The sequence below is a fragment of the Talpa europaea genome (genome assembly GCF_964194135.1).
Source record: "Talpa europaea genome assembly, chromosome: 7".
Lineage (NCBI taxonomy): Eukaryota > Metazoa > Chordata > Mammalia > Eulipotyphla > Talpidae > Talpa > Talpa europaea.
The window spans coordinates 99,143,079-99,157,245 of NC_140074.1; the positions used below are offsets into that span (position 1 = coordinate 99,143,079).

The 14,167-nt window shown below is 37.5% G+C and overlaps 1 protein-coding gene across 1 annotated transcript in view; it reads left to right on the forward strand.

Moving 5' to 3' along the window:
- Positions 1–13,524, forward strand: part of ULK2 (unc-51 like autophagy activating kinase 2) — a gene marked incomplete at its 3' end in the record, with an annotated part of 80,468 nt that extends 66,944 nt beyond the window's left edge. Inside the window, exons 19-27 of the mRNA XM_084236662.1 lie at positions 825–1,012; positions 1,424–1,524; positions 4,985–5,134; positions 6,367–6,575; positions 8,974–9,152; positions 9,625–9,743; positions 10,133–10,290; positions 12,400–12,535; positions 13,463–13,524. Coding sequence (XP_084092788.1) covers positions 825–1,012; positions 1,424–1,524; positions 4,985–5,134; positions 6,367–6,575; positions 8,974–9,152; positions 9,625–9,743; positions 10,133–10,290; positions 12,400–12,535; positions 13,463–13,524 — 1,302 coding nt within the window. The remainder of the gene's footprint in view (positions 1–824; positions 1,013–1,423; positions 1,525–4,984; positions 5,135–6,366; positions 6,576–8,973; positions 9,153–9,624; positions 9,744–10,132; positions 10,291–12,399; positions 12,536–13,462) is intronic.
- Positions 13,525–14,167: the final 643 nt, after the last annotated feature.

The window sequence follows — 14,167 nt, forward strand, 5'->3', positions numbered from 1 at the left end:
TGTTCCTCAGGGATCTTATTTACAGGGTATAGAGAGGGAAAGTCTCTCTTGATCACAAAGTCTGTTGGGGAAATTATATCAGGGATTTAAATTTGCTTGTTATTCCTTGGTCTTTCATGAAAGGTTAAAGTCAGTTTAAGGTCCCTTCAGGATGCTCAACCAAACTATAACTGGATGTGAGGCAGCAGTTCCAAGGGTCACTTAGTGAAACTCTCAATAGTAGGTCATGAAATAGTAGTTAAGGGGCCTCGTTGGTGGCACATGGGGTTAAGGCTCAGCACTGTGAAGCTGTCATCAGCCACTGCAGCACAAGTGTTATCCCCGGCCAGGGAGATGACCCGCCAGGGAGGTGACCCACATGGCACAGCAAACCTCTCCTGTCTCACCTGCTGCTCCCCTCATCAGTGTATTTCAGTACATCTGCCTGTTCTGCTCCCCTCTTTGTCTCTGGTGAATCCTCTCACCCCCTTCTTCCCCCACACCCTGTCCTACACCCCAGCTCTTGTATGCATAAATAAATCTTAAAAAAAAATAGTAATTAAGTAGTTTATAGAAAGGATTCCTTATGAGAACAGCTATTGAATATTTGCTATGTGCCATGAGCCACATTAAGCCCTTTACTTGCTGGATGCTTTATATACTTTATTCCAGTAAATCCTAAAAAAGAGGAAATTGAGGCTTAACTAATATGAAGTAGTAAGCAGGAAGAGTCACTATTTGAATCCAGGTCTGAATGACTCCAGAGTTTATGATCCTGATAGGTGTGCCTGACAATTGTGAGTGCTTCATATGTGCTGGTAAATAATTTACATATATTTCTTTAGACCACAGCTCCTTTCAAAATCCCTAAAACGCAAGCGTCTTCCAACCTGCTAGCTTTGGTTACTCGTCATGGGCCTTCTGAAGGGCATTCTAGAGATGGGAGTGACCCACGGGAATGCTCTCATTGTTTCTTAGTACAAGGAAATGAGAGGCAGAAGTCTGAGCAGCAGAACAAGACAGTATTTGGCAGGTAAAAGATTCCATTTCCTTCTAGCCTTAAACATGAAAACTGTAATAGTATATATGTCTCTATTATAAAACAACCAGACCAAACTATTGATAGCTTAGTAGCTTGTTTATGCCATATAGTTAATTACATGAACTGTATACATCTGGAATTTCTAAAAACAGTGGTTGCTGACTGTCACCAAGTAAATACATAGCTCTTCCTGAATTTCCTGAATATTCTATTTCTGTCTTTTGTTTATTTTGGTTATTTGGTTATTGATGTGTAGCACTACCTTGAATTGTTTGGTCCCTATGTTTTGCATACTTTACCCTGACATTCCATTAACCCGGTCACTTGGCTTAAAACTGCCCTTAAATATCTGGATTTTTAAAAAGTACATTTTTCCATTATTAACATCATTTTTCTTTTTAGATCCGTCAGTACTGGGAAGTTATCAGATCAACAAGGAAAAACACCTTTAGGACATCAATGCAGCACAGATAGTTTAAATACAGAGCGCCCAATGGATATAGGTAAGAAAAATCTGATTTCTTTTTAGGCAGGTTATTAGCATATGCATTAGTATCCTGTTGCTGCTGTAACAGATCACTACAAGTTCATTGGCTTAAAACAATACAAATGTGTTATCTTACAGCTCTGCAGTTCAGAAGTTAAAATGGTCAGGCTAAAATCATGGAATTGGCAGGGTTGCATTCCTTTTGGAAGCTCTAAGGAAGAATCCATTTCTTTGTCTTTTCCCGCTTCTGAAGATTGACCTCGTTCCTTCTTTCAGTATGGTTTCCTTTAGTTATTTGAATTTCTTTAAAATTGATGTTTGGAAGTCTTTGTTTGCTTAGTTAGACATTTAAGCCCTCTCAATGGCAGTTTCTATTGCCTGATTCTCTTCATGTGTATGATGACTCTTTATTGCTTATTTGCATATATCATAATTATTTTTGTTGAAAATTGGACATTTTGTGTAATAACGTTGTGACAATACTAGATGAAAATTCTCCTACCCACTTCCCCTTGGTTTGCTATTTTTGTCTTGTTTAGTCCTGGCCAAACTATTTCAGTGAGTCTGTTTTCCGCAATGTGAAGCCTCTGATGTCATTCCTCAGAGTGTATATACTTGGGCATGCGTACACTCACCACACTCACCTGGGATAACAGTGATTCTAGCACTGTGACTCTTTCTCTGATCTCTCAGGCTAACCACCTCTGTTCATATCCAGCTGGTAGCATTCACTAATTGTCAGCTGATTGCTTTATTGCTTTGACAATAAATGGTTGGGGGAGAAATTGTTCCACAATTTCTTCTAACTAAATTCTGACCCTTTTACAGAAGTAAACTTTGAGGTTAGTCTTCTTTGAGTCTTGTTCTTACTACAGGGATGCTCTTCTTAGCTGTCTCAGGTTCTCTGTTAAATTTCTAGATGATCTATTTGTTCACTTGTTGCTCTCATACTAACAAGTTGTTCTACCAGCCTTAACTTATTTGCTTACCATCAAAATCTTCACTGTTTTGACAGAGCCTTAGGTATAAACTTCTCCATGATCTGTTTCAAATAATGTCAGTTTCCACGGGGTGAACTTCACATTTCTCTGTTCCTGACTTCCCCCATCCCTTAGAGAAATTCTCAGCATAGTTACACTGGAGCTGGGAAAACAGTAGTCCATTTTCTTAGAGTGATGTGACCTGGATTCTAAGTAGGGGTAGAAGCCTCTGGTCCTCTTGGTTTGTCTCTCCTGGCATGGAAACTCTGCCAGACAGGACAGCTGGGTTGAGGGCAATAGACCCTAGTATTTGATTTACTGGCCTAGACCTTCTATATGAAACTTGGTAAGACATAGCCTTTACTGAGATGTAGTAGATATTATTGAATAACTGTGTCTTCATTTCCTGTATGCCTTCAGAACAATTTCCAGAGACTTAAAGCGTTTTTTTTTTTTTAATTATTTTGATCAGTTCCGGTTGTTCGGAACATATCTGTAATACTCCTTACATATCGCCTTTTTTGTGTTGTTTTTACCAGAAGTCATTAGGTCACTAGAAGTTGAGACAATTTTTGAAAAACAGCTTGCATGACTGACCACATTACATCTCATTCCTTTTTACAAATAAACTTAAATTTTATAGAGCTTATAAGTCCTACATGAATATGTGTTACAATTTAAGTTACATGTTAAGGGGATGCTATCAGATTTTTTCCTTATACTTAGGCATATAATGCATCTTTGATAATTTTTATTCTTTTCTTGCTTTCTTCCACATGAACTTTATTATCATCATTTGGAATTACAAATTTCTTTCTATCTCTATTTCTTCTCTTTCAATTTCTCTTTCTATGAAGTTTGCAGTTTCTGAAAATAAAAACCGTTGACCGTAGGAAAAATGTAAGACCTTAGGAAAGAAATATGATCATTGATTCAAACTATGCCTATGAACATCTTTACTTTTTATGCCTACTAAAATAGAATCAATATATTATGATAAATACAGGCCTCCCAGGTGGCACAAGGGGTTAAGCACAGCACTGTGAAGCTATCCAAAGCTTCTGCAGCATGAGTTCGATCCCTGGCCAGCCATGGTGCTACCCCCATGGAGCAGCAGATCTCTCCTGTCTCGCCATGCTCCCCTCAGCAGTGTATTTCAGTTAGTCTGCCTGTTCTGTTCCCCACTCTGTCTCTGGTGAATCATCTCACCCCCAGCACCTCTGGTCTGTACCCCAGTTCTTGTATGCATAAATAAATAAATCTCTTTTAAAAAAAAGCTATAAATGAAAAGTGAAAGGACTTCTTTAAAAGAAAAAGGTATTATGATAAATAAATAGAATATCATGTCATTTTATACATCTTGTGTAATGATAGGTAATTAATTTCCTCTGTCTTCTTGCTCCTAAGATTTTTGTCTTGTTTCCTATTTGTTTAATATTTTTATTTTTCAGATTTTTTTAGTTTTTTACTTTAACATTTATCATTTTTTAAATTTTTTTAGACAATATTTCCTATTTTTTAAAAAGATTTATTTGTTTATGCATAAAAGCACTGGGGTACAGGCCAGAGGTGGGGGGGGGCGGGTGAGAGGAGTCACCAGAGACAAAGTGGGGAGCAGAACAGGCAGATGTACTGAAATACATTGCTGAGGGGAACAGTGGGTGAGTCAGGGGAGGTCTGCTGCGCCATGTGGGTTGCTCCCTGGCCGGCTGGGGGATCAAACTTGTGCTGCAGTGGCTGTAGACAGCTTCGTAGGTTGCATCTTAACCCCTTGCGCCACCAGGGAGGCCCTTGTTTCCTGTTAATTCAGTGCTTTGAGTTGTTGTGCTCAGTTGTAGATAAGATGGACATTTAGAGGCAGGTTTTTTTTTTTTTTTTTTTTTGTATCTGGCTCTGTAGCTCTTCTTTCAAATTTATAATTTGTATTGTTAATTCCTAGTTCCATTCTTTGGTCTCAGAAATGTAATGTTTTTCAGATGCTTGAGTGTGAAAAAAACTTTGGACAACTGTTATCAATGCTACTTGGGTTGGTAATTTAGCCCAAGATAAGCCCATCAATCCCTTTGATGCCTGTCTCTCATCCTTTCTTCCTAATAGATAGACGTGTGAGATCCTTAGGCATATGTACTCTGGTACAGTGTTCTCTATCTTTCTAAAACTGTTGCTTTGGAAACTCCTAAACTCCCTTCAGTTTTACCTCACATTTTTATTCCCAGTTCTTGGTTTCCACTTTTTCAAATTATCCTCAACAGGTGTTAACTACAGTTGAAATATACAGAAGTAACTTTGAGTACTAGACTTCGGTGGCAGGAGGAGTCATACCTGTGAAGAGATTACTATAAAATATTTTAGTGGAGCTCTGTATTGAATTCTCTGACCTTAAGAGTAATGAATATTTATTATAAACATAAAATCATGTAAAATCTCCCTATAATCGCACTCCCAGATATAAACACTATCAAAATAGTATAACGTTTTGTAAACTTTTGATTTTAGCCCCTGTAGGAACCTGTGGTGTTGTACTGGCACCTCCTATAGGAACAGCAGCAAGTTCCAGAGCTGTCCTGTTCACTGTAGGATCTCCTCCACACAGTGCCGCAGCCCCCACTTGTACCCACATGGTCCTTCGAGCAAGAACAACCTCAGGTGAGGAATGTTTGTTTTACTACAGTCTTTGCTAGTACATTGAGTATAGTATTCTGATAATGACCTAATAGTGTAATTTAGACAAGGTACTTAGCTCTCTGTGCTTTAGTTTCTTTACCAGTGAAATGGAGAAAACTATTTTCTTTAAAGGGTTATGAGGTGTAAATGAGACAGTATTTGTGAAAAAAGCTTTATAAAATTGCTATAGCATTGTAATATAAATGACTTCTCCATAATGGAGTAACTATGTATATATTAGTGCTTTTAGCTTATGTTGAAAGTTGATTTTAGTACATCAATAAATATTTTGGATATGATAGGTTGTTGTTTTTTTAGAGACCTATATATAACTATTTTTTGTACTTTGGGTCACAGCTTTGCACTTAATTTTGTATACATTTAGACAGGCTAGGAGATTTGTTTCATCATCCATACTCTATAAATGGGTTATTAATACAAAAAATTAAAGTATTTAGATTGGATTTGAAATTTGACATTATCCTATGTATTGAAACTTCTGTTTTTTAGTTCACTCATGCTAAATAAGTCACTAATCAAGATATTAGTAGTTAAATAAGCAAAGGATATAAATAAATAATGAAAGGGGAGTTAGAACTAATAACTTGGTGGTGTTCTTTAGTCAACTGTTTTTTATTTGGACTGAGATAGCAATGAGCACTAATAGATATAAGTGATTGCTTTAAAATCATCACTTTACAATAATCTTGGTTTTAAGGTTATTAAACGTGTTAAATAACAAATAAGAAGATACCATTTTAAGAAAGTAACATTTTACTCCTACTAAGCAAACATTAAATGTATATGTAATGCCTAGTGTTTTTGCAGTTTACTCACATCTGCTTTAAAAAGCAGTGTGGCAATTTTTACAAAGAACTAGAAATGTTTATAATACATTACTGTTTATAATGCTGCTGTGGTATATTTAACCCAAAGAAATCCGTTGAAAAGAGGAAAAACTGGATTTGATTAGAGTGTTATTTGTAATTTTTTTTAAATCAAATACTATGGAACAGCAAGGAGAAATATATATGTTTGTTGAAAACAAAATAGTCTAAAATTAGCTATGGTGACATCTATAAGGTACATGTACAGACAAGGAATAAAGGTGAACGTGGAAGACCTTTCCCTTATTCCTTCAATGGTAGGAGTGAGTGTGTGTCCCTAACTCTGAACTCAGTTTAGACCCTGTCATGTGTCCTGTTTCCTTGCAGTGGGCTCCAGCAGCTCCGGAGGCTCCCTGTGCTCTGCAAGTGGCCGTGTGTGTGTGGGCTCCCCTCCTGGGCCAGGTTTGGGGTCTTCACCTCCAGGAGCAGAGGCAGCTCCTAGCCTGAGATACATGCCTTATGGTGCTTCCCCTCCCAGCCTAGAGGGGCTTATCACCTTTGAAGCCCCTGAACTGCCGGAGGAGACACTGATGGAGGTAGAAAAAAGACTGTTGTGACATGTCAATGAAATGTTGATACCATACAAAATACTACTGAAAGTTCTGAAGTTTTTTCTTCTAATATAACTTTTTCTTTTGTAGTGGAAATAAATGCTGATATATTTTCAGAAAATTATTGACAATGACATTCATAACAAGCATTGGTTCATAAGAGATGATATTCAGGGTCTCCCTGGTGGTACAAAGGGTTAAGTCTCAGAACTGTGAGGCTGTCAAAAGCCACTGCAGCAGGGAGCTAACCCACATGGTGCAGCAGACCACTCCTGTCTGCTGCTTCCCGCAGTATATTTCAGTCGGATCTGCCTGTTCTGCCCCACTGTGTCTTTTGTGAATTCTCCCTGCACCTCTAGCTTATATCCTAGCTCTTGTATGCATAAAAAATAAAATAAATCTAAAAAAAATGGCATTCAGATTCTTAATTTTTTTAATCTGGAGTTTATTTACTACTTATAAGACTTTAAAGGTATAATCTTTGTTCTAAAAATATAACTTATTCTCAAAGCTTGCTTTTTTCCATAAGATGAAAATGATATACCTAACCTTAGGTTTGTTAAAAAAAAAAAAAAATACTGCCTGCTTTATTAACTAACACTGACCAAAAAAACCCTGCCAAGCTGATGAACATTTGTAGATAATACCATTCCTTCTTGGAGCTAGTTCTACAAGGAAACAAACATCATAATCTGAAGTATGCCTAGCAAAACTCCAGGACAAGAGAAGTTAATTTTATGATTTAAAAAACTGTCCAAGCTCAATTCTTAGTTCTAAATCTAGGTTAGCAACCAGTGGACTACAGTCCTCAGTTCCTAAGTACAGTGCTAACTTTGCCTGCATTTCAAAGTGATCAGCTCTCCAGACCACTAAAGAACAAACTCTCCATGTTGGATCTCTAATATTTCTCTTATGTGCTTGAGAACTAAATATTTCACATGAAAGTTATAATATATTGCATGTAAATTTTAGTGAGTTTGCAGTAATTTTACTTTTTTTTTTAAAGATTCTAGTTTTGTGTAGAGGAACTAGGTTATAGGCCAGAGGGACAGGGGGTTCACAGAGGATTCACCAAAGACAGAGTGTGGAGCAGAGCAGGCTGTTTTACTAAAAACACACTGCTTGGGGGGCAGCGACGAGGCAGGAGAGATCTGCTGCACCATATGTGGGTTAGCTCCCTGACCAGGGATCAGACTCAGACCATTGTGGTGATAGCGCTGAGACTTAACCCCTAGGCCACAAGGGAGGCCCTGCAGTAATAATAGTAGTAATTTTGAAAATGTTTAATCCAATCTGGGTTTGGAAAAAGCAATCTTAAGAGTTTTTTCAATTTTCATCAAATTAGACATAAGCTGTGTTCCAATATGTGTTCCATTGTGGTGGAACATATGTAATTCAATATTCTGTCATAGAACAGAGACTTTCAAATGTTGATTGGGCTATTCTTCTATCTCTAAGAAAACTATTCTTACCCTTTTATAAAAGAGGGAGAAACTTAGTCTTACTTGAAGTTTCAAAACACATTTTTTTTTTTAAAGATTTATTTTTATTTATTTGTACAAGCACTGGGTACAGTCAGAAGCGCGGGAGGGTGAGAGAATTCACCAGAGCCAGAGTGGGGAGCAGAGCAGGCAGAAGGACCGAAGTACACTGCTGAGGGGAGCAGCGGGCGGCAGGAGAAGTCTGTGCACCATGTGGGACCCTCCTCCGGTGGCCGGGGAGCAGCCGGGGATCGAACCGGCGCTGCAGAGGCTGCGGGCAGCTTTGCAACCCAGTGTTCAACCACTGCGCCACCGGGGAGGCCCTCAAAACACATTTATAGCTAAAAACAAATCTCAAAGCAACGTTAATTTAGAATATCCATTTTAAATACATGTTATTTAAAATGCTCTCTTTAACTGAAAAGATTACAGAAATTTAGAGCTTTAGTATTGGCAATCATTGTTAGCTGAAAAACCACCAAAAATTAAAGTATTTCTGAAATTATAAATCAATAAAATCATTAAACTATCAAGATGAATGGTTTTGTGTGTAGAATATCTTTATATTTTGATATGTTTTGCCTCATGTATGTTGATTGAATTGTTCAGTTTTTTTTCTGGTAAAAGCACAGTGGCCACATATCTTTAAAACTTGTATGTGGGTGCTCTCATGAACACACATATTCATTTATGTTTATTTTCTCACTAGTCTTCTGGAACGCATTGGCTTTCATTTATGTTTACTTTCTCACTAGTCTTCTGGAATTTAAAAACTCAGTCTCTTGCTCATTCTGATACTCAAAAGCATTGAAAAGAAACAGTAGTGGCCATGGTTTGTATACAGCAATGTGTATATACCTCTTAAAATAAAAGTTTCTAAGACAAAATTGTCTTTGCTGCAGCGAGAACACACAGACACCTTGCGCCACCTAAATGTTATGCTAATGTTCACTGAGTGTGTGCTGGACCTGACAGCTGTGCGGGGAGGAAATCCAGAGTTGTGTACATCTGCTGTCTCCCTGTACCAGATTCAGGAGAGTGTGGTGGTGGACCAGATCAGCCAGCTGAGCAAAGACTGGGGGTAGGTACCACATTTATTTCTCATTTCCAGATTCTCCATGCCTTCTGTAAACTCAAAAATGAATTTCTGAGATGAGTCTGAGATGAAGGAAGGCCTGGTCATCTACTGAAGATCAGATCTCATTATTAAAACAAGGGAGTTTCTAAGTTACTTCATTCTACTGTATGTCACTTTATCAGCCAAGACTTGGAGTTTATGCAACCTAGCATCCCCTTTTACCATAAATTATACTGTTAAAGATATTTGCTAGTAAGAGGGTTGTATTGCTTTTTATTTCAGCATATCCACTGCATTCAAAGTACACACATCTGTTTCTATCTGAAATTCTACCTTCAGGAGTTATTGGTGCACTAAAATTATCGAGGAGAATGATAACTTCTTAGAAAGGCTATTTTACTGGTGGGCTGCTGTATAGAGAGTCTGGCATGTTTGTTCACAGGATAACACTCTGCTTGCTCTATTCCGAGTGCAGGCGAGTGGAACAGCTGGTGTTATATATGAAAGCAGCACAGTTGCTAGCAGCATCTCTGCATCTTGCCAAAGCACAGATCAAATCTGGGAAGCTGAGTCCATCCACTGCTGTGAAACAAGGTATGTGTGGAGCATGATAGTGCATAACTCCCAGAGTGCTTGAGCTGCCCCTTTTCCCATTATACTTAGAAAGTTTTTGATTAGGAATCACTGTTATTAAATATTCTTAAATAGTATTAAACATTAAAAGATAGTGGCTTTTCTGAGTTTTGCTTTTACCATTTAGTGAATACAAAGAGAAGTCAGAGCGCTTTATTTTCTTTTCTTGCCTGAAACAGAACATATGAAACAATCTGATTTCCAGTCTTTTTTGTTTGTTTGTTTTTAATAATCATATAATGTCACTTTCCCTAGTACCACTTTCTTTAATCTTCCACAAAGGTGCATATCATTGTGACTTTGTTTTGGGAGAAAATTAAAATTAAGTCTTATTTCAACCTTTTTTTCAGTTGTCAAAAATCTGAATGAACGATATAAATTCTGCATCGCCATGTGCAAGAAACTTACAGAAAAGCTGAATCGCTTCTTCTCTGACAAACAGCGATTTATTGATGAAATCAACAGCGTAACTGCAGAGAAGCTCATCTATAATTGTGCTGTAGAAATGGTAACCCTTTTTCAGGTTTAACAGTGCTGCTGATCTTTAAGAGTATCTTTTAAATTGAACATTCACTTGTAGACTTGTACATTCATTATGTAGACTTTTAAAGACTATACCCTACCACTTAAGTGCTGTGATTAACCCTTGCTGAAGGCGTCAGTCAAATAACATTTAACTAATATATTAAGTTACATTGGTTACCATATTTGGTAACATTTTATTACACTTCTTAAAAATTCCTTCTATTAGGCATGATCTTATTTTATTGTAGTTTGCATCTAAAGTTTTTACTGGATCTTTTTCTGTATTTTCTGCCATTTAAGACATTTGAGCTTGTTGAAACTTTAGAAAAAATACTGCTGTTTTAAATGATCTGTGTGCTCAGAATTCTCTTAATCATACATACAAAATCTACTTTTCCAGTTATCTAGTTACACTATTGGGATTAATTTGTTTTCTGCCTCCTGGGTGGGAAATTGCTCTGAAGTATAGATGAAAAGCAAGAAAAAAGCAGTTAAGGGGAGGGAAATTAATTATTGATCAATGTTATTTTTGCCACGTTAATATAACAGGTCTCCTTCTTCCCCCTAGATTTTGTCCACCCTGAATTGTACTGTTATATTATACCTTTGGCTTTATTTTGAAAGCCATTATAATAAATATTCATGTAGATAACTTTGGAATATGAACTGTTGCCAAGAATAACATTCATTATTTTGCTCTAAACTGTTAACATTAATAGTATGTATTTTAGCACTTTATTCCCAATTAAGGCTTTATATATATATATATTTTTTTTTAAGATTTATTTATTTATTTATACAAGCACTGGGTACAGTCAGAAGCGTGGGAGGGTGAGAGAATTCACCAGAGCCAGAGGGGAGAGCAGAGCAGGCAGACTGACGAAGTACACTGCTGAGGGGAGCAGCGGGTGGCAAGAGAGGTCTGCGTGCCATGTGGGACCCTCACCCAGCAGCCAGGGATCGAACCGGCGCTGCAGAGGCTGCAGGCAGCTTCACAACCCAGCGCTCAACTGCTGCACCACCGGGGAGGCCCTATATATTTTGTTTTAGAAGTTTTGTCAGGAAAAATGTTCTTTCATAATTGTTATGCTGCTTTTCTGATAACAACCATGTAATCTCAGTAAGTTCCTCCTTTTGCCCTAGCTGCTTAGCAAGCTAAAAGACGTTAACATTTATTTATTCTTTCTTTTTATGGCTCTGATGGTCTGTATCCGTTATATTTGTCTTATTATAAGTAACTTTAAGTTATTTTTTGAAAGAGTATATTAACAAGTAAAGTAAAATATTGCATTTCTGACAGTACTGACATTTAATGATTGGGAGAGAAAATCATAATGCTGTTGGGAAAAAACTCCTCAAATACTCATCACCCTGTAAATAATACCATTGTTCCCTCCTGTGGAAAGCCCCACCTACCTTTCTCATTGCCTAATGAACTCCCATTCCGTATTTATTTCCTCACCTCTTGGAGGTGCTCCCTAATTTTCACTTTTTCCACAGTTGGGTTAAATGCACCCCATCAGTATTCCTTGTCATCCAGGTGTGCTTCCTATAATACCTATAATACCATGGAATTAGAACGGCATGTTTCACTGGCAGTGTCTCCCTCCAGACTGTGGACTCTCTTTGTGTGTTCTTGCAAGGGTATCTTCTTTCAGTAGGTTCTTGTTAAATATCTGAGTGAATGATTATACTAAGAAAAGAAACTTACTTTTGATCATTTCATTATTTTATTATAGCACTTTAATGAATTTCCAGGTTACCCTGGTGTGAAAGCATGTTTAAACTGTACAGTAAAGCCAACTTTTATAAAAACTAATTTAGAAGTATAAAGTTGATGAGTCATGAATCTCTGAGTGCAAAGTGACTATGTTTGAATGAAGAATGACTCACTCTTGAAGAATGTCAAGAAGCTCCTTGTTACTGTCACTCATCCTGATGAATCTTTGTTTTACGTAATTTTTGTAGATAACCTTATTTCATCAAAACATGTTAATTTTAGATAGGTCCTGTTTAAAGTTGCATCGCCCAAATGGATTTTTGTTTTCTCAGAAAGATTGAGAATTTTCTTATTTCTTTTGGCTGTCTCCAGGTTCAATCTGCAGCTCTAGATGAGATGTTTCAGCAGACTGAAGATATTGTTTATCGTTACCATAAGGCAGCCCTTCTTTTGGAAGGCCTCACTAAGATTCTCCAGGATCCTGCAGATATTGAAAATGTACATAAATGTAAGTTGACTTAGAAAATAGTATGTTTATTTATTGCAATTTAGTTGTCTCCTACAGGTAAATTAGGAATCATACTTCCTGGATATGAATCTTGGCTTTTCAGATTTGAGCATATCCTTTGCCCTTTCTGTAGTGTTGATTTCTTCTTCTCAAAAAATGGGCAAACAATGCTGCCTGCAGGGGTATTGTAAGCACTATAGATAGTGCTTATAAGTATACTGATGGCTTTTGTCATTGTTCTTTAGATTTTCGCACTGCATTACCGTGTTGGCAGGTGTATTGTGTTCATGTATGTAAAAGAACTCTTTTTTTATTAAATACAATTGAAGAATACTGTGAAGACCCAATGTACTGTAGATTTGGTATAGACATCACTTACCAAATATGGGTTTTGAGGAGGTGGTGGACTGTGCAACCCTAAGCTAGAAATCATATCTAAACCTACCAGGCAGTGGGCCTCCCCGGTGGCGCAGCGGTTGAGCTCTGGGTTGCGAAGCTGCCCGCAGCCTCTGCAGCACCCGTTCTATCGCCGGCTGCTCCCCGGCCACCGGAGGAGGGTCCCACATGGTGCACAGACCTCTCCTGCTGCCTGCTGCTCCCCTCAGCAGTGTACTTCCGTCCTTCTGCCTGTTTTGCTCCCTGCTCTGGCTCTGGTGAATTCTCTCACCCTCCCACGCTTCTGACTGTACCTAGTGCTTGTATAAATAATAAGTAAATAAATCTTTAAAAAAAAAAAAACCAAAATCCAAAATAAATAAATAAATAAATAAATAAAATGAACCTACCAGGCAGAAGGGAGAAAAAATATTCAGAATGGTTAACTTTGGGGCAAAGGTAGAAAAGAGATGAGGATGTAGGTAATGTGATTTTATTTTTCGTGGTTTTGAAAATATAAATGATCTTACAACAAATTTAATTTATTTCTAGATAAGTCTAGTATTGAAAGAAGATTGTCTGCACTCTGCTATAGCACCTCCTCAACCATGTAAGTGGCCGCAGGTGTGAATCATGGACCAGTGGTGGGATGTGAGGTGATACGTTTGGGATTACAGCTTGGATTCTGTTGCCCTATCTCCAGGAAACTGGTTTCTTAACTGGTGACTACCAAAGAACAAGCAGTGATTTCAAAAAGGAAAAAGAGTTCAAAAACTACATATTTCTAGGAAATCTGCCTTATTGGAGAAGTCACCCCTTCCCGCTTTCTTTGTAGAAGCAGAAGCAAGAGTATCCCACTTGTCTCTCAGTTTGAACGTGGTAAATATATGTACCTTAGAACTAGAATCATCAGTACCTTTATTCTTAAGGATAATTAAGAATGAAGCAAAGTGAGTGGCTCTTCACTCAGGTTACCAGAGCAATGTGTGAAATTCCACGTGTTTGCTGAAATATAAATAAAAAACTCTACATCTCATCCAGGCAGTTTGATATTTGGGTAAGTTTATCTAAATCTGAGCATGCATCCTTAAACAGCTCAGGAAGAAATAGCTTAAGAAGAAGCTAAAGATGACTTTTAGAAGAAATCTTCGATTTGATCTAATATGGACACATGTTAATCTTCCAAAATCTTTCATATTGCACTAATTTATTAAAACAACTGTGTATTAGATTTTGCAATTTAAAACTAACTGAGGC